At 37.8% G+C, this 27,966-nt stretch overlaps 2 protein-coding genes across 3 annotated transcripts in view; both read left to right on the forward strand.

Annotated features, from left to right (window-relative positions):
• LOC138699511 (tenascin-R-like) overlaps positions 1 to 10,175 on the forward strand; it is a 121,969-nt gene extending 111,794 nt beyond the window's left edge. For both annotated transcript variants that reach the window (XM_069825451.1, XM_069825452.1), the window contains exons 22-25: positions 337 to 548; positions 3,456 to 3,664; positions 9,261 to 9,393; positions 9,474 to 10,175. In XM_069825451.1, coding sequence (XP_069681552.1) covers positions 337 to 548; positions 3,456 to 3,664; positions 9,261 to 9,393; positions 9,474 to 9,665 — 746 coding nt within the window. In that variant the 3' untranslated portion in view covers positions 9,666 to 10,175. The remainder of the gene's footprint in view (positions 1 to 336; positions 549 to 3,455; positions 3,665 to 9,260; positions 9,394 to 9,473) is intronic.
• A 2,040-nt stretch (positions 10,176 to 12,215) lies between these two features.
• LOC138699519 (uncharacterized) lies at positions 12,216 to 27,448 on the forward strand. Its single transcript, XM_069825468.1, has 4 exons — positions 12,216 to 12,371; positions 16,398 to 16,562; positions 21,555 to 21,680; positions 25,302 to 27,448. The coding sequence occupies exons 2-4, from the start codon at positions 16,430 to 16,432 to the stop codon at positions 25,355 to 25,357; spliced, it is 315 nt and encodes a 104-aa protein (XP_069681569.1). The 5' UTR covers positions 12,216 to 12,371; positions 16,398 to 16,429; the 3' UTR covers positions 25,358 to 27,448.
• Positions 27,449 to 27,966: the final 518 nt, after the last annotated feature.

The following is a 27,966-nucleotide window of genomic DNA, read 5'->3' on the forward strand; positions in this document are numbered from 1 at the left end:
TAGCCTTTACAGGGAGAGAAAACCGGAATGCGACGTAGGCAAATGGACGACAGTACCTGTGCGAAAATGATTCAATATTGAAAGCTCTTTCGTCATTGGAAAACGCGAACATATTTTTGGAACGTACTGTGACGGTAAGGCTAATATGACTGTATATGCGGTCTTGGATCTGTGTGAAAGACGATTGAACTTCATTAGTAGAAGGGGTGGGAGTGAAGTACATTAAAAAACTCAGGTACAATAAAAATTGAAGTAAAAATAAAATGATGTCCCTGTACAAGGAAGGCGTCCTGGATATGTAATTATTGATGAACTGTTTCAACGTTTCCTTTGCAGCCCCAGAGGCTCCGTCATATATCCGCATTGATTCTCAGAGCCACACGAGCCTGACTATTGAATGGGGACTACCGAACGTGTTGAACGGCGTCCTGAGATCATTCCTCGTCAACTTGGAGGAGACGGACTCATTCAACGTTACCGACTGTTGTCAGTATTTCCCGATCCAAGAAGTTTCCGTGCATGCTGAGAAGGCCAATTACAGCGTTCAGGTAAAAACTGCCTTCAGTACAACTAAATGCATGTAACGATAACAGACTTTAAAGCCTAAACCATGAAGTAAAGATGAAGATGGTTTATTGACTAATTTCCTAAATTTTAAAATCCTGAATTGCCTATAAAGTTAGAAGATTTTCGTATTCTAATATAGTCCACACCTGTGGAGTAACGGTCAGCGCGTCTGGCCGCGAAACCAGGTAGCCCGGGTTCGAATCCCGGTCGGGGCAAGTTACCTGGTTGAGGTTTTTTCCGGGGTTTTCCCTCAACCCAATACGAGCAAATGCTGGGTAACTTTCGGTGCTGGACCCCGGACTCATTTCACCGGCATTATCACCTTCATATCATTCAGACGCTAAATAACCTAAGATGTTGAGGTCGTAAAATAACCTAATAAAATAAAAAAGTGTTCTAATATACATACTGTCGATGACACAGCTCATCCGCCCTGAACCTTGGGGAAGTTAGGGGTGTTGTTTAGAGGGGTGTGAGGCTAACTTTGGAGCAAGCGGCTGGCTAACGGTACTTTTGGTGTGAATACCCTCTGCTTAATCCCCTTTCTATTTTCTCCAAAAAAACATTTCTCTCTCTTCATTTGTACTTGGAAGACGAAGGTGAACGTTTGCTTAATAGAATTGGTGGTGTAAATATATATTCAAAGTTAAGACGTAGCATTATAACTTTCATGTGTAGTGTACTCCATAGTAACGTAGCGCGGAATTGGTAAATTAATATTTTTATAATGCATGCTACATTGTATTTCTGACTTTCTCTCCATCCACCATTAGTGCGGAACTACTATCCCAACTCCGCATTCCTTCCAGGGCAGATGAACTGTGTCACTGACAGTACAGAATGTCCAAAAAGTAAGTATCGATTTTCTAGAAATAGAGAGTTTAGTGGTAATATCTGAATGATAGTGTACTGCAGGTAGACTACATTGTGTATGTATACTGTGTAGTTGCTGCTGAAGTTCGTATATTGGTTTTGTGACAACATTTTGCAATTCATTTTTGAGTTAAGTTTCTTACTCGTACGTATCAACTAGAACGCAACATCACAACTCAACTACTTTATAAGCAGATAAACACATCACCAATAAAGCAGCTAGAACTCAAAATTACCGAAGTGCACAATAGTAATTTAACACATCGCATTTTATAAATTTATACAGATTCAATAACCAACATTCAATATTTGTAATACATTCCTAAGATCACAGAGCTAAACACATTGGATACCGGTACATGCAATATTAATATGATATCATTTAGCCTTTGTACATCAATTAATAAATTATAATATAATGTAACACAGACGTCTCCAAAAGCGTACTCGCGAGTAAGCCCCTGAACGAACCGAAGCCAGTACGTAATGAGCGCGCTCCGCCTCACCCATTCCCACCTGTACTGTACTCAATGTTTATGCATAAACGAAGAGCAGTGGTGGACTGCCATTATCATTGTGTTGGTTGCCGTGTTCCACCTTTTCACAATGGCTTCTAATCATGGACGTAGTACATTCAAGGATGAAAGGGAACAGACTTTTTTTTTTTTTTAGTTAGTGGGGAGAATGTGAAATGTTTAATTTGTTCGAAAATTCTTAAGGCTGTGTTAAAATTCAACATGCGACGACAATACTCGACTGTTCACAAAGAATATCATACAATTACAGGCATGTTGGAATGTGAAAATAATTTATTTTGGGGCTATCTGTATAACTGTTGGTTATACATAATAATCAGTATAGTACAAAACGTTTACACTCAGTTCCGCATGACAAACATATAGTTTTTCGTTTAATTTTAGGTGAAATGCGTAGGCCTACAAATATTTTGATAAATATAAAACAAGAAAATACAAACACAAATCACACACGTGTCCTCAATCTTAAAAAAAAAAAAAAAAAAAAAACTTTCTGCAAGCTATGTTTTAGCTTGGAATATTGGAAAATCAATGAAGCCCTTTACAGAAGAATCATTTGTAAAATCGTGCATATAGAACGTTACTAAAATACTGTTTCCAGAACAAAGTCAAAGTTTAAGAAAATTAAAATGTTTCCAATTATAGTTCAGAGACGGAATTTCAAGATTGTAAATGCAATTGAATCTGAAGTCGAAACCACAATTACCAGTTTGTAGCTTACTCACTTGCATTGGACGAAAGCACAGATAGAAATGACAAAGCTCACCTAGCCATTTTCATCCGAGGAATTAATGAACATTTTACTGTGTCTGAATGTCTTCTAGATGTAATTACGAAATACAACTGGAGAAGATCTTTTCCAGGCACTAAAGGCACCATAGAACAGAAGAGGTTGAATTTGCAATGGCTTGTGTCAATAGGAACAGACGGGGCTCCAGCTTCATAGTATGTCAAACGTATGATATTTCTTATTCTTTTGATGTTATTATTTGTAAACTTAAGCAGACCGTTGCCGCGATCCCCCACTGATCGGTCCCACCTGTTGAGGTACGAGTCTCTCCCCCTTCTCTAGCCTTACAGCACACTGTGTTCGGTGGGCAGCATCGAGAGCACGAATGACGATACACTTTTTGGAGACCTCTGATGTAACATGTAGCATGTTAAGATGTCACAATAATGTTAAGTTTTTAGATTTTAAAATTTTAAGATTTTAGTGACAATTTTTATTACATACAACGTAATATATACGTGGTCTGTCTAAAAAGTTCGGGGAATGATGCCATATCTGAACGGCATGGTTATTCAGAGACATGGGGAGAAGCGACACATAGAGTGCACTGCATGTGACGGGCAGTGTAAAGAAAGACGCTGCGGCCAGTTGATCGTAGTCAGTGTGAGAGGTGATATCACAGCGCAATGGAGCAACGCGTAAACATCAATTTCTGTTGAAATGTTGCATAAATTTCATATTGTTCACAGATCATCGATCTAAAACCTGCATCAACTTACACCATCAGTGTCACTGCCAAGACCGTCGCTCTCAGCCCAGCTGTAACGATGACGGCTCACACTAGGCCGCCTGTACCACCCATGGACAACTTGATCGAGATGTCGCAGGACTATAACGAGCTATCAAATACACCTGAAGTTGTCGTCCATCCAAGTCAAGTTTACAAAGATCTCATCACGTATGTTAATCATGTATAATTTGATGCTAGATTCTATGATTTGTATCTAGAAAACAGGAACATCTAGCGCTTCAGAGTTACATGACTACTCCACCATCAGGGAAGTAGTCAAAGTAAGACGATCGGATCCATTAGATGCATTTCTCTTTCTTGCCTGTCTCCAATGTTGGAGTATATATAACAAGGCGCAAAGCCCCAAGTATTTGGTACCACGTTCAACATCGTTACTGCAAGAAATCATAATTACCTATATAATATTCAACGTGTCTTATATAAAGCCCGATAACACTTTTCTTAATGTATTCCACAATGACTCCAAGTTATTACAACTCTCCTAGGCATGTCATATGAATGATAAACTCAAAAAAACTCCAAAAAGCAAGGAAGCAACTTTTGACAACTTCGTAACATATATTTTGGACTCCCGTCCATTTCCCGGATTCTTCAGCCAACGGGAACTGAATGCGTCACTTTCCTTTCTGGCGCCACACAGGACTTGCCACACAGATACAGTATATTCACCACCTTTCCTTCCCGCTTATCTGTCTCCCCGTTCACCCTCCGGCTGACTGCCTGCCATCGGGCTGAGGGAAGGGGAAGTACCGTTACTTGCAACGCTGTACTCTGGCCCTGTACGTTCCGCGTGTTTTACTAGACTGTAGTTTTGTTTGGGTTTTACCGCGATTTGTATTAGTTCATCATTATCTACAGTTAGCGCGCTTTTAAAAATGACTATTTCTACTTCATACTGTGCTTGCTGTGTGCTACAATAAAATAAAAACAAGAGTGGTGTTACACACGTGCAAAGAAAATTCCGTAATAAATATGGCAAAGAAGCACAAATAAAGAAGATAACACAGGCCTGCGATGAAATATAAATAAATAAATTAACTCTCCTTTGTGTATTTTTGTGTGCTGAAGCCAGAAATGACAAAAAATCGACACATCACGCACAATTTTTACACAAAACTATATTTTATGTTTTATTTATTTATTTGTTTATTTATTTATTTATTTCATCAATCTTTGTTCACGTCATGGCGGATTAGATGTATTCCAGTTCTTAATCCATCACTCTCAATACAAATATAACATAAACTAATACATAATGAACCTATAAGTATTCTCTGTTTACAATAATAATAATAATAATAATAATAATAATAACAATAAAAATAATAATACACAACTAATAATAAGTATAGCTCTTGTACTTAAAACTTCTACCTTAGCTTTTTCATTTTTTTATGCTCGATCTCTTAAAAATTATTCTGTTAACTTCATTGACTACTCTTCGTAGTTTCTTATCGTGTGACTACTCAACATTTATAATTTCATCTCCGTTAGAGCTTTGACTTTCTCTTCCCATTTAATTTTAACTCCTAAAAGAAATGTTTCTAATTTATGCAGATTGCTGGCGTTTAGGTGACCATTCATTTTTATAAGCTACTATAGTGTTTATTTGTAGAAAATTTTTATCTACCCAACTGTGTCTCAAATCATTCGTTGCCTGACACTTTAATGCAATATGCATTGCGTCTTCAGCTAGTCCACACAAAGGACATTTATCCTTCTCTACGTTCCCTCTCTTATTCTTGAGTCTCCAGATACCTAATCTCTACCATGCCATTCCTGTTCTCTCTTCCCTTGAATTTAGTCTAACATATTCTTCTTGCTCCCAAAACTGCTTAACCTCCTTAAAGTATTTCAGTGATCCTAGGTCTTTAATATTACTAAAAATATCTTGTCTCGAAATTTCGTTTGCCCTCTCTTTTACTATTCTTCCAATAGTTTTCGTGTTTATAGACCCTAGTTCTCTCCATAGCCAATTTTATGTTTTATATTATTAATATAGTAGTGATTCTGATGCTTCCATAACCCAGTGCTCCAAAGTAAAATTTTGCACTAACGTGTTGGTGAGGGTCAGAAACATAATTTAGAAGGCTGTGTGATGTAGGGAATGGAAGTCCTGAAGAGTTTACCAGTTTCAACTCCATGATTTAATAAGAGATTTAGGATTACCCAAGGAAAAAGTTGAGCTATTACGCTCCAGATTAAAATAAATAAATTTGCTGGAAGCATGAACATTTCTTCGTTGGTACAGGACTATAGAAGAGCAATTTACGTCCTACTCTACATAAGAGGATGCCTTAGTATACTGAAGTGATATTCCTGGTTTGATATAAAAGTTTAATGTCCAGTAAGAAGTGGTTGAATAGAAACTTTATCGATTTCTCCAAAAGAAGTCTGAAGATAGTGATGAGTGCTTTTGCACAATGACAATAAGTATGCTTCCTTACCTGTTGGTCATTCGGTACACCTTAAAGAAACTTACGAGAATCTTTAACTGGTTCTTACAAAGATAAATATAAAGATCATAACTGAATGATCTGTGGAGATCTGAGAGACTTGTGCATGCTTCTTGGTCAGCAGAGCAAGGAGCAGTCATTGGGACCAAAAACACTGGCTACAAAGAATATCTCTTGAACCTCACACAAGAGGAAAGGCAACAAATGCAACTTCACCATGAAGAGAAAAAGGCGGTATAAAGCATTTGACTAAATTTGAGTTGTTAATTATGACAATCTAACAGTTTTTGTAAAATATACCTTTAATATTTGCCACAAGAAATGTTTCACTTCATCACATTTGCATAATAAATTCAATAAAGCTACATTAATATTCCTAAAAGTGTCAATGCATGTTGCGGAAAAATGGTACGTGATAAAGAAAATCTGAGCTCAGATTTGGATTCAATGCTCCAAGAAACCGTAAATGTAGCACAAATTTTTAGAAAAAATTGTATGACCCTTAATTTTGCAGGCATGTGTAATTTTTGCCTGGCATAGCAAATTCTTAAACAATGGTTGCTTGTGCCCGCAGATAAGAATTGGCCGCCCTAATGTGAGTGAAGAGAACAATGACCAAGTCAGAGACATTCACACGAAGCCCAAAAAAAATCAATTCGTAGCCCATTGTCTAAAATGCATATGCCAGTTATAGCAGTGTCAAAGATGGTATGTAAGAAACTTTGTATGAAGCCGTGTAAATTGCAGTTATTCCATAAGTTCAACCCGAATGACAAACATTAGTTTTCTAGTTGTTTTCTCAACTGCAACCGTTCAATGAGGATGAAGAAGAAGAAGAAGAAGAAGAAGAAGAAGAAGAAGAAGAAGAAAAAGAAGAAGAAGATGATGATGATGATTTGTGAATATCTTAGTTTTAATTGACAAAGTAACATTTCACACAAATGCAATTGTCCACAGACATAGCCTGTTGAATTTGGTTATACATACAGTGTTTCAAATATTTTCTATAGTAAAATTATTCATTGTTCAACCACTATTGAAAAATAATACTACATCTATTTTTTAAAACTATACTGTTAAGTAACTATAAATTTTAACACGTAACGAATTATATGACCTGAAGATGGAGAACAACAAACAGGCGAAGACGGTTCCCAAATAAATATTATATTTTATGACAGGTTATAAGGCGGATTAATACTATATGACGCTGTAATTTTTAAGCCTATTTGACTTGGTGTTTCTGTTGTTAAGCATGTACGATTTTTTGAGAGAGGAACAGAATACGGGTGTTCTAGAATAAGGTGCTTAGGAAAATATTCGGGGCTAAGAGGGATGAAGTCCACACCTGTGGAGTAACGGTTAGAGAGTCTGGCCGCGAAATCAGGTGGCCCGGGTGTTAGATTCCCGGTCGGGGTAAGTTACCTGGTTGAGGTTTTTTTCGGGGTTTTCCCTCAACCGAATATAAGCAAATGCTGGGTAAATTTCGGTGCTGGACCCCGGACTCATTTCACAGGCATTATCACCTTCATTTAATTCAGACGCTAAATAACCTAAGCTACTGATAAAGCGTCGTAAAATAACCTACTAAAATAAAAAAAAGAGGGATGAAGTTACAGGAGATGGAGAAAGTTACACAACACAGAACAGCACGCATTATATTCTTCACCTAATATAATTAGGAACATTAAATCCAGATGTTTGAGATGGGCAGGGCCTATAGCACGTATGGACGAATCCAGAAATGCGTATAGAGTGTTAGTTGAGAGACCTGAGGGAAAAAGACTTTTGGGGAGGCCAAGACGTAGATGGGTAGATAATATTAAAATGGATTTGATGGAGGTGGGGTATGATGATAGAGACTGGATTAATCTTGCACAGGATAGGGACCGATGGCGGGCTTATGTGAGGGCTGCAATGAACTCCGGGTTCTCTACGAGCCATTTGTAAATAAGTAACCATGTACGATTACTTTTCTATTTTTTTAAATTATATTGTTAAGTACAGGTAGCTATAAATTTTAACGCGTAACGAATTATATGACCTGAAGGTGGAGAACAACAAACAGGCGGAGACGGTTCCCAAATAAGTATTATATTTTATTGACAGGTTATAAGTCGGATTAATACTATATGACGCTGTAATTTTTAAGCCTATTTGACTTGTTGGTGTGTCTGTTGTTAAGCATGTACGATTTTTTCTATATGGTTGTGAAACTTGGACTCTCACTTTGAGAGAGGAACAGAAGTTACGGGTGTTCTAGAATAAGGTGCTTATGAAAATATTCGGGGCTAAGAGGGATTAAGTTACAGGAGAATGGAGAAAGTTGCACAACACAGAACTGCACGCATTGTATTCTTCACCTAACATAATTAGGAACATTAAATCCAGACGTTAGACATGGTCAGGGCACAGTATAGGGAACATACAGTAAAGACACCTAAGCCATTTCGTGGGAACAAATTCTGAGTGCGCATGTCACGAAACCGGGTGTATTATCTGGAACCTCCACCAGATGGATCTCCATCTACGACAGGGCTGGCATAATTTAATATTAACTGAAAACATTAATTACTCATCTTTTAACAATTTTAAAGACATGAGGCAAAGGAATGGCAATATAACCATAATAATAATTACTTCCGTATGCAATCATCATGAAAATATTCACTAATTGACGCTAACGTTCAAGTCACTGTTTGAGGCTTATGTTGGTAAAATTGATCCAAGTACAACATAATACATCATGGCGTCCGTTGCGGTGAAGTGCGAACATGAACGTCAACAATGGATATAAGTATTTTGACTTCCTAGCGACATAATATTAATGATAGATAATATACATACAAGATTATTCGTATTACTGACCAATAAAATAAATAAGTAAATATTTTACTAATATTTTGATAGTGGTTTGATACTAGCGACATAGTTGGATTCATTGAGAACTAGACCTTACTGAGCTTGAATTTAGTACCAACAACATCAAAGGTGCCGACAAGAGTTGTCCCTACTGATTCTCCTTATACTGTGGTCATGTAGCACATATGGGCGAATCCAGAAATGCGTATAGAGTGTTAGTTGAGAGACCTGAGGGAAAAAGACCTTCGGAGAGGCCGAGACGTAGATGGGGGATAATATTAAAATGAGTTTGAAGGAAGTGGAATATGATGGTAGGGACTGGTAGGGATAGGGACCGGTGGCAGTCTTATGTGAGGGCGGCAAAGAACCTCCGGGTTCTCTAAGAGCAATTTGTAAGTAAGTAACCATGTACGATTACTTTTCAGTGGATATTTGGTCTTGGTGCTGCCACAGAAGTCAGAAGTAGAAGCCAACGCCACCGTCTGGAACACCTGGCTGTCTCACGAGTTAAAAGTTCTTACTAATGGCACCTTCTACATTGCTGCGGAGTTCGAGCCGGTAGGTTTTATAAGTAGCAATGTTGTTTCGACGACTGCAGAGTGCTTTCAGTACGTTCCTTAATTTATTTTCATTTGCAGTCTGAAGTGGAAACTTCTACGACTTTCGAAATTGGCAGCGATAGTGACATACGAGCTGGAAAATGGGGCGTTGTCCAGAACCCTGAACTGCAGGATGGAACGAAATATCGCATTGGGCTCGTGACTGTGCTTGAATACTGCGGAGTACTCAACCTCGGTTACGCGGAGTCGCAAGAGTTCCAGCCCGTATGAGAGAATAGAAAATTAACATTGCATTTCCAAGAACTTATTCTGTAAAGTGTTGTTCTGCATTATATCAAGAGGGTTATCTGTGTTCCATATGCATTATTAACTTACAGTCTCTTGTATTGCTAATGTATTTTGTTGATCCTGCAATTTGAAAATGGGCAAATCTGCTTTATGTAGTGTTCTGACGACTGTACTAGCCATATTAAACAACTGTGTGTTATGTGAATAAAAAACAAGAAAAATTGTAACTAGTAAATAAACAGACTAAGTGTAAAAAAAGTTCACAAAAAACTTAAATATCTGTCCTTACGAAACAAGTTTTTGTTAAGGGACACTGGGAGTGAATTTTGAAACTTCTAAAGTTTTTGATCAATTGCTTTCAAATTCAGTGGACTTGTTGTACTATGTGTACATTTAAATAGTACTACCAAATGTAATAAAATTTCATTCATTAGTTCCTTAGATATTAATTTTCACTTATTTTAATGATATTAAATTATGCGTATATTCAAACATCCCTTACGGCTTCAGAATTGTTATTGCGTATTAAAATTTTCTCTGAAGGACTTACATTTCATGATTAAGAAAACTAAGCATGGATTTTTAAATTCGAACATTGGTTAATGAGATAAAAATTTTTATAGATACCGTCAACGCGGGCTACTTGGACCCTTAAGGTGTTACTTGAACCCAGAAGAAAAAAATGTTTAGTTACCATTGGAGTAACTTAGGTGAAATATTTGTACAGATGAGAGTTTGCAGAGAAAAAAACCACAACTTTCGACACCAAACTGTTATTTTCAATCGACGAAAACATTTTTTTTTTCTTCTGGGTTCAAGTAACACCTTAAGGGTCAAAGTAGCCTGCGTTGACGGTATCCTAATTTTTGCTTGATAATTTTATTTCATTTTTGAAAGTTAATAATTCATATCATGAAAAATTTTCAGCGAAGAGCTGATTTCATCCACAGGTTTGTGTATTGGAGTATGTTGAGTATTCTTGCAAAGTTTCATTCACATCGGAGTAAATATAAGCCGCTGGGGACCTTTTTATTGATCAAAAACGTAGTTTTAAGAAAACGCAATTTTTAGGTTTAAATGAACTGCGCGTAACATTTTAAAAATTTCCGCCAGATCTCTCAAAATGACGGGCGGAGGCTAAATATAGGACAAATGTTAAATAAATAGATAAGATAACTATTTACTCAGGATGGCTTGATCTTGGCTGGGTCTGCCTTCTTCTTGGAGCTCTTCGCTCTCGTCTTGAAGATCGCAGGGTCGAGGTGGTTTGTTTTATTAGATTTGAACACTATTGTATTAACAGTTCTGGTTGTTGCAAAATATAGATTTGTTATTGATTACAAAAGCAAAAGATATATTCCATTTCACTGGCTACCATCCGGTACTTTTCATACTATTTACTTAAAAATAACAACAAACAATATTTATTTCTGCTATTTTGATCAAAAGCTCAGTCCTACGGTCCCTTTATACCTAAATAATTATTGTAATGAAAAAAAAAATATTATTGTTATTAAAAAGGATGTCCCACACTAACTTCACATCTCCCGCATTTCATCTCCCGTAGGTTGGCAGATCAGATGTTACATGAGTTCTGCTATTGTCAATACGGCTGAACGCTTGGTCGCATTAGTAGATCTACATAATTTTGTAAGCTGTTGAAAGAAACTTCAAGAACATATTTACAAATTCATGTAAAGTAATTTTCAATATTTTGAACAATTCTAGCCCTGTAACTTGTTGAAGTTGTAGGTATATTTCTTTTGCAGCCGTCGTATGTAAACTGGTTTGAAAGGTTACCATGGAGATAACATGAATCCTTTTTCTACGCCATAAAATATTATAACGCCTTTTCTACTGAGCGAATTGACTCAGACGGTAACGTTTGAAACTAACATTCGGGAGGTCTCGGGTTCAAACTCCGCGGCCAGCCAATCTGACTGGGGTTTTTCATGGTTTTCCTCAGCCACAAAAGCAAATGCCGAATTGGAAATTTACATACCATGATTCATCATCGCCTCAATCACCAATATAAGCATTAATCAAAATCTAAAATCAGTTACATGAACACAAGCCATCTACAACACACAAAAGAAACAGGAACTCAACAAGAGTAGAAACGGCCTACTGGTATATCCACAGATCCGACATAGGCTTTGTAACAACAGATGCTAAAGCGTGTATGAATAAACTTAAAAAAAAAAATATCTTGTGTAACGTAACTTAGATTCACCTTACGTGTTACACCACGGAAATAGGCCTATACTGTATTTTACGATAAAGCGATGAATATTTTCTGCGTGCTGATCATTCAGAGAGAATGATGACTTGAAGAGTAAACAAATAACCAAAGAACCTGCCTTTGGATATCGTGATAATCAACTTGCTATCAATCAGATAAAAGGAAATGGCGTCAGTTTAAGAATATTTAAAACACCATTCGTGACAGACACTTAAATGATATGATATGACTTGGATAAAGAAACAACGCCTACAACTAAGATTCAAGGTTCAGATTATAATACCGAGTTACGGTTATCTATCTGCCCCTCAGATCAACAGTAAATCTCGATAGTACCAATGCAGATCTTCATTAGTGATCAAATACTTCCATATTAGCGAAGTGACATTAAAATCTCCACATTACATGGTTCACAGAAGAAAACACACTAAATAGATCAGCTCCAAGTAAGTACAATGTTTATTCTATTTTGAGGCGGTGCGTAATTTTGTCTTATTCTTCAAAATGTTATTTACGATAAACAGAATTGCTAGTCTCCCATTGGGCGCCTGCTAAAGTGACAGGTGGAACAAAACTCGCCAGATATGTCAGAGTACCGGGCAGAGTTTTTCTTTTTTCATTTTATTACTGCACGATTATTATTATTATTATTATTATTATTATTATTATTATTATTATTATTATAGTCAAACCTCTGTACAACGAACATCGAAGTCCACACCTGTGGAGTAACGGTTAGCGCGTCTGGCCGCGAAACCAGATGGCCGGGTTCGATTACCAGTAGGGACAAGTTACCTGATTGCGGTTTTTCCTGTGTTTTCCCTCAACCCAATATGAGCAAATGCTGGGTAACTTTCGGTGCTGGACCCCGGACTCATTTCACCGGCATTATCACCTTCATCTCATTCAGACGCTAAATAACCTAAGATGTTCATAAAGCGTCGTAAAATAACCTACTTAATAAAAAAGAACATCGATATAACAAACTCTCATTAAACGATATTTTTCTATGGTCCCGGCAAATTTCTTATATAAATAATGGCGGTTTTCGGCGTAATAGATCGACTATTGATCAGATTTTTTGTATTCGACAGATAATGGAGAAAAAATGGGAGTATAAGGGTACAGTACATCAGTTATTCATAATTTCAAAAAGGCATATGACTCGGTTAAGAGGGAAGTATTATATGATATTCTTATTGAATTTGGTATTCCCAAGAAACTAGTTCGATTAATTAAAATGTGTCTCAGTGAAACATACAGCAGAGTCCGTATAGGTCAGTTTCTATCTGATGCTTTTCCAATTCACTGCGGGCTAAAGCAGGGAGATGCACTATCACCTTTACTTTTTAACTTCGCTCTAGAATATGCCATTAGGAAAGTTCAGGATAACAGGCAGGGTTTGGAATTGAACGGGTTACATCAGCTTCTTGTCTATGCGGATGACGTGAATATGTTAGGATAAAATACACAAACGATTAGGGAAAACACGGAAATTTTACTTGAAGCAAGTAGAGCGATCGGTTTGGAAGTAAATCCCGAAAAGACAAAGTATATGATTATGTCTCGTGACCAGAATATTGTACGAAATGGAAATATAAAAATTGGAGATTTATCCTTCGAAGAGGTGGAAAAATTCAAATATCTTGGAGCAACAGTAACAAATATAAATGACACTCGGGAGGAAATTAAACGCAGAATAAATATGGGAGATGCGTGTTATTATTCGGTTGAGAAGCTCTTATCATCCAGTCTGCTGTCCAAAAATCTGAAAGTTAGAATTTATAAAACAGTTATATTACCGGTTGTTCTGTATGGTTGTGAAACTTGGACTCTCACTCTGAGAGAGGAACATAGGTTGAGGGTGTCTGAGAATAAGGTGCTTAGGAAAATATTTGGGGCTAAGCGGGATGAAGTTACAGGAGAATGGAGAAAGTTACACAACACAGAACTGCACGCATTGTATTCTTCACCTGACATAATTAGAAACATTAAATCCAGACGTTTGAGATGGGCAGGGCATGTAGCACGTATGGGCGAATCCAGAAATGCATATAGAGTGTTAGTTGGGAGACTGGAGGGAAAAAGACCTTTAGGAAGGCCGAGACGTAGATGGGAGGATAATATTAAAATGGATTTGAGGGAGGTGGGGTATGATGATAGAAACTGGATTGATCTTGCACAGGATAGGGACCGCTGGCGGGCTTATGTGAGGGCGGCAATGAACCTTCGGGTTCCTTAAGAGCCATTTGTAAGTAAGTAAGGCCTATCCCTCACTATAGCGAAGAAAAGTTTGGATACCAAAAGTGACACCATCAAGGCATCACTCATGAGGCCCCCCTCTATTGCATACATTGCTGACTACCTACATATTCCACTAATCAGACTTCAGATGCTGCAAACAATTGAAGGGTTCGGAGTCATAGTGGGCCAAGCGCCATATATTAAAAACGGAGAAAACAGGGTTAAAATTAAATGAATACCATAATTCAATGAAACATATACCAAGTAATGTAAAGCATTCACATTAAAACTACATGTTATGTCAATCTTCATTAAACTATGGTATTCATTGAAATTTAACCCTTGCTTTCTCCGTTTTTAATAAATGGCTCTTGGCCCACTATGGCTCTGAACCCTTCAATCGTTTTTCCTCTGACACATATCGTTAAGTGAGATGTACAGTAGTGGCAAAAAAAAACCTGACCGACTCTTGTAGCTGATTTCAGAGCCTTGTTCACTCCAGAGCACGATAGACTGGTAACTAAGAATTTCGTGGTTCGAATCCTGCCTGGGAAGGAAAATTTTTGTTGTTCCTTATTCAAATTTATTCCCAATACTCTTCGATTGCTGGTAAAATTCATGTTCTGGGAATAATAAGTTAATGAAGTAATAAATTTTTGCTGCAATCGAAAAGTATCGGGAATAAATATGAATAGCCTAAGGAACAAAAAAAAGTTTCCTTCCCAGGCAGGATTCGAACCACGAAAGTCTTAGTTACCAGTCTATCGTGCTCTGAAGTGAACAAGGCTCTGAAATCAGCTACAAAGGTCGGTCCGGTTTTTCTGCCACTACTGTACTGCCTGACAATAGATGCAGCCTACATATCAGTCAGAACCTCATTCAGAGGTAAACTTTGGAATATTGAGTATTTATTATTTTTGTGTAATAAATTGCAATAATTACGTAGACTTCCATAATTAATCTTCGCAAGTCATTGGATAAACTCTGAAACATGGCGACCTCTATAGGCTTATGTTCACTAAATTTGACCGGAAATAAAGCTCGACTCCTTATACAGATTTTACTATAGTACAGGGACATCATTTTATTTTTACTTCAATTTTTATTGTACCTGAGTTTTTGAATGTACTTCACTCCCACCCCTTCTACTAATGAAGTTCAACCGTCCTCCACACAGATCCAAGACCGCATATACAGTCATAGTGGCCTTACGGTCATAGTAAACAGTACGTTCCAAAAATATGTTCGCGTTTTCCAGTGACGAAAGGGCTTTCAATATCGAATCATTTTCGCACAGGTACTGTCGCCCATTTGCCTACGTCGTATCCCGGTTTCCCCCACCAGCTTTTATTCGCCAGCTAGCGGCTGGGCTGTCTTAGCTCTTTTCTGAAAGCATTAATTTCTGTTAGGAATTGGACGTCTATGTAATATTATACAACTGTTTAAAATAACTTAAATAATAGGGCCTCGTTAAGTAATTAACTGTCACGTGATTCCCTCCCTTTCTACGACCCTACGGCATAACCACTTGGACGGACAGTAGATAGCATGTCTTAACATGCAATCTACTGTCCATCCAAGTGGTTATCTTTTCGGATCGGGCAGAAGTGAAGATTGAACTTACAGTACGTAAGGTACTCTTTTATAGAGTAGATACAGAATTATTTCAACATGAGTTAATAGTACGAAGGACGAAACTGGTAATTGGGATTATGTACAATAATCTATAGTGCGATAATATGCACATTAGAACTGAAGCCTGTGTCGAAATGAACGGCCACTATTTTCAAAAATGTGTTTAAATATCCATATTATGACTATTTTTCAATTTAATTTCATTCTCTATATTGTTCGCTAATGTGCTGTAGACAGTATAATATACACTGCATAATGAATACGTCCATATGGACAGCTCAGTTCGTGAGTAAAAACACTCATTGTTAATACTGTACTGTATTTGATTAAACAAAAACCTAATGAAAATGATCAAACTCAAAAGTGCAATATTTCCTACTTTACGTAAATGGATGAACTATTTTTCTTCCCTCCTATACCTAGTAAAGTGATTTTGTTTGTATATTACGCCAGTATCATCGAACTCCAGTCGTGGAAGGGGGTAGCAAACGGCGTTGATCCAGAGGTATAGCCAAGTTAATATTAAAAATGTTAGTAAAAATAAAATGATGTCCCTGAATTAATAAAGAAGTTTTTCTGGCATTCTATTACAGGTGCAATGCTGATTTATTTCTGAGACAGCGGGATGAATTCGACGATTCCAACCCTCAACACTGAGCCGCCGAGAGAGCGGCAGGACCCGGTAACATTCACAAGCAACATCGTCACAGGCTTCAGCATCCTCGCCTTCTTCATTATTATGATATGTGTTCTCAAGTGTAAGTGCTCCAACAACAAAGGAAAATGAGTAGGTTTATGTCTCAGTGTCCTTTCTGATTGTGGACCACAGCTTAGCAATGAAGAAGAAATAATTGAGGGGTTTGCCGGAAAAAAGGGCGTATACGTCAATATGGTGAATTGAGATACAGGCAATCTAAGATTTTAAAACGCACCTGAATAAAATGTTATACAGATAGTGAACAAAATTATGCATTAAATTAAAAATCTTTGCGATTATAAATGTTTTGTAGCATTTAGGCAGTTCATATTATTAAATTTCCTTATATTTGTACCATATAAAACTTCGGTCTATACGCCCTTTATCCATATAATGATTTGCTTAGGGGATTTAATGTAGATTTCAGATTTAAATTTCACACGGAATTGAAACAAAGATACATTTTATGACATTTATTATCTACTTCTAAAGTAATTTACATTATTTCAGATATACTGAGTAGACATTAAGTACGCAAAGCAAAATCTCTGAATATAACAGAAAAAGAAAATCTCCATTTTGTGTGAACATAAATAAATAAAATTTACTCTTTGTATAATCCTGATAACAATAATCCCAAAAATCTGAATATTGTAACAAATCTCTTTATAAAACATTAAATATTTCCGTATGAATCTACGAGTTTCATAAGTTTGTTTACTCTTAAAGCAAGGACAATAATGAACATAAAAAGCAGTCAAAGGAAACAAGTGGACTGGCTAAATTGAACTATATATATATTTGCTTAGTCTCTACCAAGAGAAAACACACACAGTACGCGCAACACTAGCTCTACTTGTAGACTGACTGCACGCACGCACGCAGCCCTGTCCTGCAGGTATGTACAGTACAATCAAAACAAAATTTCGCTATTATAATTAGCGAATTATTCACTACATTTTAAACCGTTTTCCCGAAGAAGGGCGTAGAGGTCTATCCGCCTTTCTTCCGGCAAACCCCTCAATTTGATGCCGTACATGTAAATCTTAAGCTTTTATCATCTAGTCCGCTGTCAAAAAATCTGAAAGTTAGAATTTATAAAACAGTTATATTGCTCTCTATGGTTGTGAAACTTGGACTCTCACTTTGAGAGAGGAACAGAGATTAAGGGTGTTTGAGAATAAGGTTCTTAGGAAAATATTTGCGGCTAAAGGGATGAAGTTACAGGAGAATGGAGAAAGTTACACAACGCAGAACTGTACGCATTGTATTCTTCACCTGACATAATTAGAAACATTAAATCGAGACGTTTGAGATGAGCAGGGCATGTAGCACGTATGGGGGAATCCAGAAATAGTGTTACTTGGGAGGCCGGAGGGAAAAAGACCTTTTGGGAGGCCGAGACGTAGATGGGAGTATATTAAAATGGATTTTAGGGAGGTGAGATATGATGATAGAGAGTGGATTAAACTTGTACAGGATAGGGACCGATGGCGGGCTTATGTGAGGGCAGCAATGAACCTCCGGGTTCCTTAAAAGCCATTTGTAAGTACATGTAAATCCTGTCGCAACGGTCACCTTCATTCAGAACAGCCTCAGTAGGCGATAATGTTTCCTCCACAGGAATCAATTTAATTCTCTATAGAGTTCGTATAACTACACTTTCACTTCAGCGACACTTACAACAGATGTCAATGATCAACCGAGCCGTTCAGAACTGAAGTGGTGTAAGTCAAAATTGAATACTGAGGTTTAAAGTACAAATCCTGTAAAATACAGCGCAAAGTAGCAATTAATATTCAATTTATTTTAACTATTAGTAGTCAGTGGATAGCACGAAAGACATATTAATTGCTACTTTGCGCTCTATTTACCCAATTTTGACTTACACCACTTGTGCTCTGAACGGCTCAACTATTATTAACTGATTCACCTCAATTTTACAGCCGATTACAAACTACTCCGAGTAAAATATTTTTTTAAGTGAAACGTCTATATTCGATCTAAAATGACAGAAAAATTGTAACATTTTGACATGAAAGATTTACCCCGACGCACGTTGCTCTTGTTGCCATGTATGTATGTATTTATTCACACTGCAATGGGTATATACCCGGTGGCTGTGGTAACTAATTACACTCAATAATGACAATAATAAACTTATTAATTAAAAATACAATTAATAATAATAATAGTAATTAATACTAATACTAATAATTATAATAATAATAATAATAATAATAATAATAACAACAACAACAGGGAATATACTAAATTAAATGAAACGATCACTTAAAATAACATTTGAAATATTCTAATTTGTATCTTAAAACTAAGATCGAACTAAAATCTACAAGTATATGTTCATATCTGCACAAGTAGTTTTCAACACTACACTCATTTCGCTGTCAACTCACTCACTGCACTGGAACTACGACACATTTCACTGATTCTATCCTGATTTCACTAACACTTCAAAAACATTTCACTGTTCAAATTCTTTGCACTGCCACTATAAACTATAAAGCTTCACTGACAGGAACACGTTTCACTTACACAGCACACTTCACTGACACGACATAATTCTTCACTGATACAACACTTCAATAACAACATATCATTTACACCCTTTAACTACTGTGTATAATTACCGTCTATTAGTACCATGGATATTAGTGCCATGGAAACAGAAGCGTAAAATGAACTTCCTGCCTCGTCATTTTCCACGCGTTTCGTCTCACTCCATTCTCTATTTAATGTGCCTCGACGTTCTCCATATGGTCCTCTCCCTCATGTGGTAGCTATTAGGTTACGTTTATTTCCGGCTTTTCCCCTTTCAAAATCTCCTAAGTCCCTTAAACGGGAACAAAGTGAGACAAGTGGCCAACAAGCTTTGAGCTCACACTGATTCTCCCTCACAGCTCCAAATTCCCTTGCAAGGAGAAGCGATCGCGTACTTTTTAATTATTTCTCTTCAATTTTCCATACCCCTACGGTGACTGAGCGGTCAGACCTCCAGGCTGTCACGCAGGCGGTCCGGGTTCGAGTCCCGGTCAGGTCTGGAATTTTTTATTCAAGAATCCATAATGGCACTTGTAGCGGACAAGGTCACAGTTGGTGTTTTCTCAGGGCTCTCCCATTTCCCCATATTAGGCATCTATATCATTCCGTCAACATTTCTCCATTTCGTCATCATTCCATAGCATTCCCCGAACGCCGGCTGGCGACGCACGGAGGGGGCTGGCCTAGAGACGAGTGGGATTGCCTGGGTACGCAGCGAACCTTAGTGTGGTCAGCCGGTGTGGGTTTGGGAATGCGTCTAATTTGAGGTTTAGCGCAATAGATGGTGAAAAGTCGGAGTGCCGGGTCGTAGTGCTCTTCTCCAGAAATTCCATTCCGTTCCCCCTTTAACTGCATCATTACGTCATTTCACACAGTCCGTCTAACTTCAGTATTTAATAGTAATTATGGATAGATTGTAATATCTTGCCTGTGGTAGTATTTATTTAATCCCTAAGTCCTCTTTTATCTAGTCTAAAAATTATATAGACTACCAGCAATAAGTAAGTTTCACGTAAACCAAAGGATTTCATAAATCTCCTGTCACTCTTTTTTATCCGTCAGTAATCATGTAAAATGCTGTTGTTTAAATTACAGAATCTGTCAAAATTCTCTCTAAGAAATTAAACTGAATTAGAAATACTTGAGTGCATTCGTCATTTCTTTCATAGAGGATGACACTCGTTACCCAGGATTAAAAATTACAATTCCGAATTTTTCGATACAATAATGCTGTTGTTTAGTCAACAGTCCGAAGACAGGTCTGAACCTCACAAGTGATATCAGTAAGACACCGCTTGTGAGGCAACTAAGCCAGGAGATAATGGGGTAGGGTGGCCAATTCCTTTCCCATTCAAAGCATATATCGCCAATTAGCTACATATTACACTAGTCAGACTTCAGTAGTTCTTCCTCTGACACATACCGTCAAGTGACATGTACTGTTCTCCAACCAGGAGATAAACCGTGAAAGGAATGTGCTTACTATTGCGTCATCTATCGGAGCGAAATAGATAGATAATATTACCGTTATGTCAGTTTAAAAAACATGCGCTCTCCTGCATATGTTATTTCCTGTATGGAGGGATTAAAATACCAGGAGATTAATCGTGATCTAATTTTGCAACTAGGGTAGTATAAAAATGTGTATATCAGTGTTATTGTTTGTGCTTTGAGAGATAGCCAATAGAGATACGAGTACCCACGTGTGTGACCTTATGACATTTTATGACATCGACATTCATTCACAGCATCACCCCGCTCCGTCTCATTTCCTGGAGACTTTCTCGTGGTTGAAGTACAGTACTGTCTGATAATAGATGTACATATCAGCCAGAACCTCAATAAAAGGTGTACCTATTTAAAAACGGGACGGGTAACAATTTTATTGTTTAATTCTGAGCAATAGTCATACACTGACAGTTACGAACAGAAATGGACGGGTGACCGAACAGAGACACAGACTAGATAGATTAGACTAGACAGGACAGACAAGAAGGAATGACGGAAGTATGGGCGGGAAGATAGACGGATCTACGGACAGAAGAACAGACATACAGACAGAAAAAGCAGACAAGGTCTGGGCGTTATTAACTCGATTGCGTAACTGCAGATCACCCCTTAACTTCCCACTCCACCTCCGGTCATATGTTGGTGCAATACGAGCAGGCAGGAAGTCAGTGACGGATTGTGTCAGACGGGCATCATAGCTTTTACGAACTTCGGCTTTCGCTGGACGCCTAAAATCCACCACTAATGCACAGAGACTTACTGCGAGTTTGTTTACAAGGTTGGGTAAGCAAAAGTAACATGGACGGGGGTTTCTCCGACCCTTTCACTTCCTTCCTTATGCTCAGGGCTGGTCTTGACCTAGTTTAAGGTATTCGCATTGACCTGAAAACGAATAATTGGAACGATTCCTTTACTGTCTTATCATTACACTTTAATTGAATAGTAAGAAATGTGACTTAATTATGTGTTGTCTTGTTCTCAGGTGGGAGGCAAAGAAGGCCGAAGATTAGAGAGAACGAGTCAACACTGAAAGACCTCGTGCAGCATACTGAGCGTCCCTACGTCATCAAAACCGCAGAACCGCCCTGCAGTATCTATGCACTTCCAGGTTTGTATTCATATGAACACGAAACGTTTTCTTCCATATTATGTTAAGAGTTTACACATTGTGTAAATGCGGCCTTGCAAGAGTTCTTTGATCTTATGTGAGCTACTATTCTAAAGGCCATCTATCTCACTTCGATGATACTGTCCCACTGAACTGACAAGACTAAGGTAATTTTGCAAAGGAAAGAGCCAAAAAGTTGATCGTAACTAAGTTCAGGGATCGAAATAGATCGGAAAATACCAGAACGGCATTCCGGTTAGTGAATTTCAGGAACCTTTCCGTTCCTTATGGCTATTGTCGGTTCAAGACCCTTTTAATTTGGTATTAACTTATTGTAGGAAATATGATATTTCAATACTTTTTGTAAATTGAATAGTTAAAAATACTGACGACTCCTTCGGCACTATCGGTGCTGCTTTATTGTATTACAGCATTACTGTGCTCCAACCACGAGAAAGTCTCTGCCGGATGAGACGAAGGGGGGGGGTAATGCTGTGAATGAATGTTGATGTGATAAGGTCACACACGTGGGTACTCTTATCTCTATTGGCTAGCTCTCACAGCACAAACCATAACATTGATACAGACATATTGATACCACCCTATTCCCCATTTCAGTTTGGTTGAGAGGCTTTCCCCTCTACTCACACTCTCTACCGTCAGTGAAGGGGAAGGTGCTACAGTCCGTCGTAAAAACGTTCGACTAATTGACTTACAACACAAAGTGTCAAAATCTATATTTCGAAAGTCTATACCAAGAAATCAATTCTATTTTTATTACTGTCTATATCAATAATTTGCATATTAAAATATTTAATGAGTTCAATATACGACAGTTACTTGTAACGTAAGAAGAAATAAATACTAAAACAGGCGTACAACTGACATATTAAATTTAAGTATTTCGATCTTAATAAGCATTAGTCCACTGAACCAGTAGTAATGCGTTTCTACGTTCAGTTACACAAATTATAGTACTATGCAGTGAATTTAAGTGGAATTATGAATAATAACATTATAATACAAAGCCTGTATTATGACATGCATTATAATAAAATTAGAACTAGAAGTATTTTTATAGACTTTCATAATCTGTTTTGTGCGGAAATCAAGAATTAACTTAAATTAACATACCTCGAGAATTTTGGTAGGTTGTTATCACTATTATCTTCATCACCGTTCACCGCAGCTAATATTTTGTCTAAAGTTGGCAGTCCTTGACGAAAAAAGAATTGGTGATCTTATTGCTGATTTTGTGAATTCGTCGCATTTTTCTAATAGTGGAACAGTTTTGCGAAATTTCACCGGACTCTAATTTATTGTCACTCATCTTCGCCTCTCTTCTGATGCGATAAACACTTGCTTTTCCCACTCCCGTCAGTTTCCCCGTCATCTCAGCCACCTTTTCTAAACTGTAAGTTGGATTTACAGCACATAACGTTTGAAATAAATTCAACACACATCTCTTCTGACCACTTCGCATTGGTTTACCTTTTTTATGTTTTATAACACTGCTGGAAGCCATAATGTTCGTTAAATAATTTACAAACTACGATAAAATACGGTCCTAAGCCTAAATAAAAAAGCTATGCACTTATATAAGAAATTAACACTGCACTATGTACACTATTTCCTATACCGATACTCATAAAACACTACGAAGTAAACTGTAAGGACGAAACAAATCTCAAACCACTCAGGGCAAAAGATAAATGTTTTCTCCACCGCTAGTTGCTACACTGCGCCATACACACTGGGACAATCTGCACTGTGTCGCTCCCCAACATTCAAACCAACATTCGTTAATTTTATTAGTAGCCAGTTGAAAATATTATAACAATGACACTAAAATATACTGAAACAAGTCATTGTCAAACATCTGTATGGCTGCATTTTATATCCCCTAGTGTACTTTATTAAATATTTTATTTTGTTCTGTGTACAGCGTAGGGGGTGCAGGTATAAGAAGTAACAGCTACTGCTCGGTCGCTAACGGTATCTGGGGAATAGGGAGGGGGAAAAGAATGTCTTCGCGCCCTCTCAACTTGCAAAAATGCCGTTACAAAATTAGATCACAGTTCATCTCCTGGTCTTTTAATCTCTTCATACAGGAAATAACATATGCAGGAGAGCTCATGGTTTTTAAACTGGCGTTATAACGGTAATATTATTTATCTACTTCGTTCCAATAGATGACGCAATAGTAAGCACATTCCTTTCACGGTTGATCTCCTGGTTGGAGAACAGTAGTTTAAGCTCTCACTATAGCCTAATACTTTTGCGGCTTGTAGTTGTTATGTGTGATTCTGCATTGAGTATCGTTGGGGTTCTGAATAATATGGCGGCGTTAATGGAATTAAAAGGACCGGGAATCAACAACACTTTATCACTTATATCGAGCTAATGATCAGATGTCATAGGACACTGCTAGGTAGCGAGTCGAATTCCACTAGACTTGACTAGACCAACAGACCAGTTAGAGTTCATTGAATCGAAAAGAATTGGAGTCTATCTATATACTGAATAAAATGCACACATCTTTAGTATTATTACTTACTTATTTATTTACTTAAGGAACCCGCAGGTTCATTGCCGCTCTCACATAAGCCCGCCAACGGTCCCTATTCTGCGCAAGATTAATCCAGTCTCTATCATCATATCCCACCTCTCTTACATCCATTTTAATATTGTCCTCCCATCTATGTCTCGGCCTCCTCAAAGGTATTTTTCCCTCCGGCCTCCCAACTAACACACTATATGCATATTTCTGGATTCGCTCATACGTGCTACATACCCTTCCCATCTCAAACTTCTGCATTTAATAATAATCCGTGGCGCTACAGCCCGTGGAGGGCCTAGACCGACCAGCCGGCTGCTGGCCTCACGCTCACATGCCGAAGGAGAGGTGGACGATCATCCAACCAGAATGGAGATATCATGTGGTTAGCACAATGATCCCCCCTAGCCGTTATAGCTGGCTTTCACAACCGGATTTCGCTACCTCTCGTAGCTCCCCAAGTGCATCACGATGCTGGGTGGGCACCCGTCCCATACACTGGTCGAAATTTCATGAGAAAATTTCTTCCCCCATGAGGACTCAAACCAGCGTGCATTCCGTGACGCGAGTCCTAAGCAGGATGCCTTAGACCACTACGCCACGGCGCGGGACACTTATGCATTTAATGTTCCTAATTATGTCAGGTGAAGAATGCAATGCGTGCAGTTGTGCGTTGTGTAATTTTCTCCATTCTCCTGTAACTTCATCCCTCTTAGCCTCAAATATTTTCCTAAGAACCTTATTCTGAAACACCCTTAGTCTCTGTTCCTCACTTGTGAAAGAAAAAGACTTCAGGCCCTACATTTTATGAATGAAACCTTTGTTTCGCGAAGACTTTGAAATGGATACTTACTCAGATCGCAGTTTAAACAATAAATTTAAAGAAGAAAAGATTACAATTTTATACAATTTGAAAGATTTTGTTTTTTTTTTTCTTCTGATTTCCCACAAGATATTTATTTTATTTGACCCTTCTTGTGGAAAGTTATCCGTGGGCTGGTAACATTGTTAATAAGTTAAATATTGTCATAATACAGTATTTTTATTTCTTTTTCTATATATAGCAAAACACAACGACGCACCGCCCCCTTACGACAGCGTTGTCAACAATCCCAACTGACCGTACAAGCAACTGCAGGGAGATCTTCAAGTTGTCAACACAACAATACTGCACAAGAAAAGACATAACAAATGTCAGTCAACGATGTCTTCATAAGGTTTCAACTAGGAAAATTCCGAGATTCTTACGGATACAGAAGACTGTTTGATGTCGGCAAGTTCACGTGGAAGACACTAGTTTCTCAACGTTGCTATTAATTATGATCGTATTTTTTTTTTTATAAAAAGACAAAATATTTACGTATTTTCTTTTTAAGTGAGGAAAACATTTACTCTTGTTTTTCCATCGTATACTGAAATATTTATATTTATTTTACTATATATGCTCTAACTATTTTAGTGAACGAAATTATTATAATTTTTTCTGAGTAAAATTAACACTGAAAACTATACCAATAAACGCACAGCACACTTGACTTCTAAACTATAACAATCAAGACTAAGGGCCTCTTTCAGAAGCGTGCTGAAGCGCTGCAGCTTGTGAATAATGCATATAAATAAGGACCTTCGTACGCAGCCACAGCCACAGAAGAGTGGCGCTTGCAGACGGTCAGAGTCAACTGGTGGCGGCCACTAGAAGTGGCGCTTCCCGTCGCGATACCATGAATTAAATTGTAGCAAATACCCTCTAACAATGAGTATTTGATTGTAGCCACTATTTTTAGTAGCGCGTGAAAGGCGCCTTTGTGGCGCTGCTAACGGACGGCTATTGGGCCACCAATTCTCTACACCGCCATGACAATATAGAGCCTATTGTGCCACAGTATCTTTTTTCAGCTAGAAGCTCTTGAAATGATTTCTTACACATGCGCGGGGATTTCTTATAGTCCTGATGTAAATCACCAAATAAAATATGAAATAATCCTCGATTCAGTCTCTCAAAAACCAATGGATGAACCCAGAAGCTTCTTCCATTATTCTTTCTCCGTATGAGAAGCGTCACCAAAAGTATATTTCCATTTATTTCCATGTTCATTGGAAGACTGAAAAACTCTCTACAAAAATATCTAGTGAAAGCAGGATGACGCGCTTCAGACACGTGTTCGCAGCGCCACCAACAAGCCACTAGTGGCGTTATCTGAAAGGGCCCTAAAAATTCAGACGGTTTAAATTTCAACCAATCAAGATCGGCCGGCAGACCATCAAGTTTCAAGGAAACAAGTGCTGAAAATCTACATAACAATTTATTTTAGTTACCGTATTGAAAAGTCATATTAAATTGAAATGTAATATTGTATAAATAATAATTTTTTAGTTAAAGAAGTCTGGAATATCCGAGGGGAGGGACACAACACAATGCATTCTGTAACATGTTTGAATTATTAGAAAACAGTGTTGCCAATTCAGCTATTTTCCCGCAAACCTGCATTTTTCTGCATTAGTTTAGTGGTTTTTTTTAGCATTCACAGTGACAAAATCATCCCAGTTTGCATTGACAATATAACAATTTAGCAACTTCTGCACTGTTTCATAGCGGGTTTTTAAGAATCAAGTTGGTAACACACATTGTGTTGTGTAGTTTCCTCTGTTAAGAAGGATTGTATCGCCCACTTCGAAACCTCTACCGAAGAAATGTTGTTTATTGTTTCCATCACGATGGCTTAGTTCTATCGCACTACGCTCGTAAGCCAAAGGATCAGGGTTCAAATCCCCGTTGCCTCAACCAAAATTTATAATTTGTGTTGGGCAAACCCATGGTAGAGACAATAAAGGGATCTACTCTATGGACTCTTGTTCCCCTGTGACATCCTACAATTATTCTCCGTCGTCGTCGTCGTCGTCGTCATCGTCGTCGCCATCATCATCATCTTTCATTGCGAGTGTAATGTAGATCCGTTGCCTGTGGTGCACTCTGAATAGTATTGGAAGAAACTAAGTAGTCTACGTTTTTCGATACTAGCAACATCTACATGAACTACGCTCTTAGAAACTAGATGAAGAACGGCAAAGTTAAGGACCCTGCCATTGCCCTAAAATTAATAGGCTATAATTATTTTAAAATTTATTGTTTAATTAATGTTTAAAACACTCAGTATAAAAAGAAACATGTTTAATTGTAATTAAATTGCAATATATAATGTAATTGTTTAATTTTTATCATTAATTTAAATAATACCTACATTATTATTTTAAAAGTTTACATGTAATCATATGTCAAAGAAATGAAGACCTCCACACCGGATTCTAGTTCCGTGTGACGAGCTGAAAACCCGGATTCGAGTCCCGGTGCCGGAGAGAATTTTTCTCCGTTCTACCCATTCTTCACCATATGGTAATGCAGAATTTCTGCACGGAAATATCATAATATGTACTTCGGTACATCATGGTAATATGATAGCATATGCGTAAGTAATCACTTTTTGATTCAAGACGGTGCCTCGTTCCGTCGGACCCCGGCCACTTAGTCACTCGTAATGAGTGCACCTCTTTATTAGTGGTGGACATCGTGCCACTGTCATATATTCTGTGACACAGTACATGAGGGCAGGCCACCAAAGGGAAACAGAGAGGTAAAACTTAAACTTAGAAGGATTCAATCCGGCATCGGAACTAGAATCCGGTATGGCTTAGTGGAGAAAGCGTCACCACGTAGACCTGAAAACCCGGGTT

This window comes from Periplaneta americana, chromosome 5 (assembly GCF_040183065.1).
Source record: "Periplaneta americana isolate PAMFEO1 chromosome 5, P.americana_PAMFEO1_priV1, whole genome shotgun sequence".
NCBI classification, from domain to species: domain Eukaryota; kingdom Metazoa; phylum Arthropoda; class Insecta; order Blattodea; family Blattidae; genus Periplaneta; species Periplaneta americana.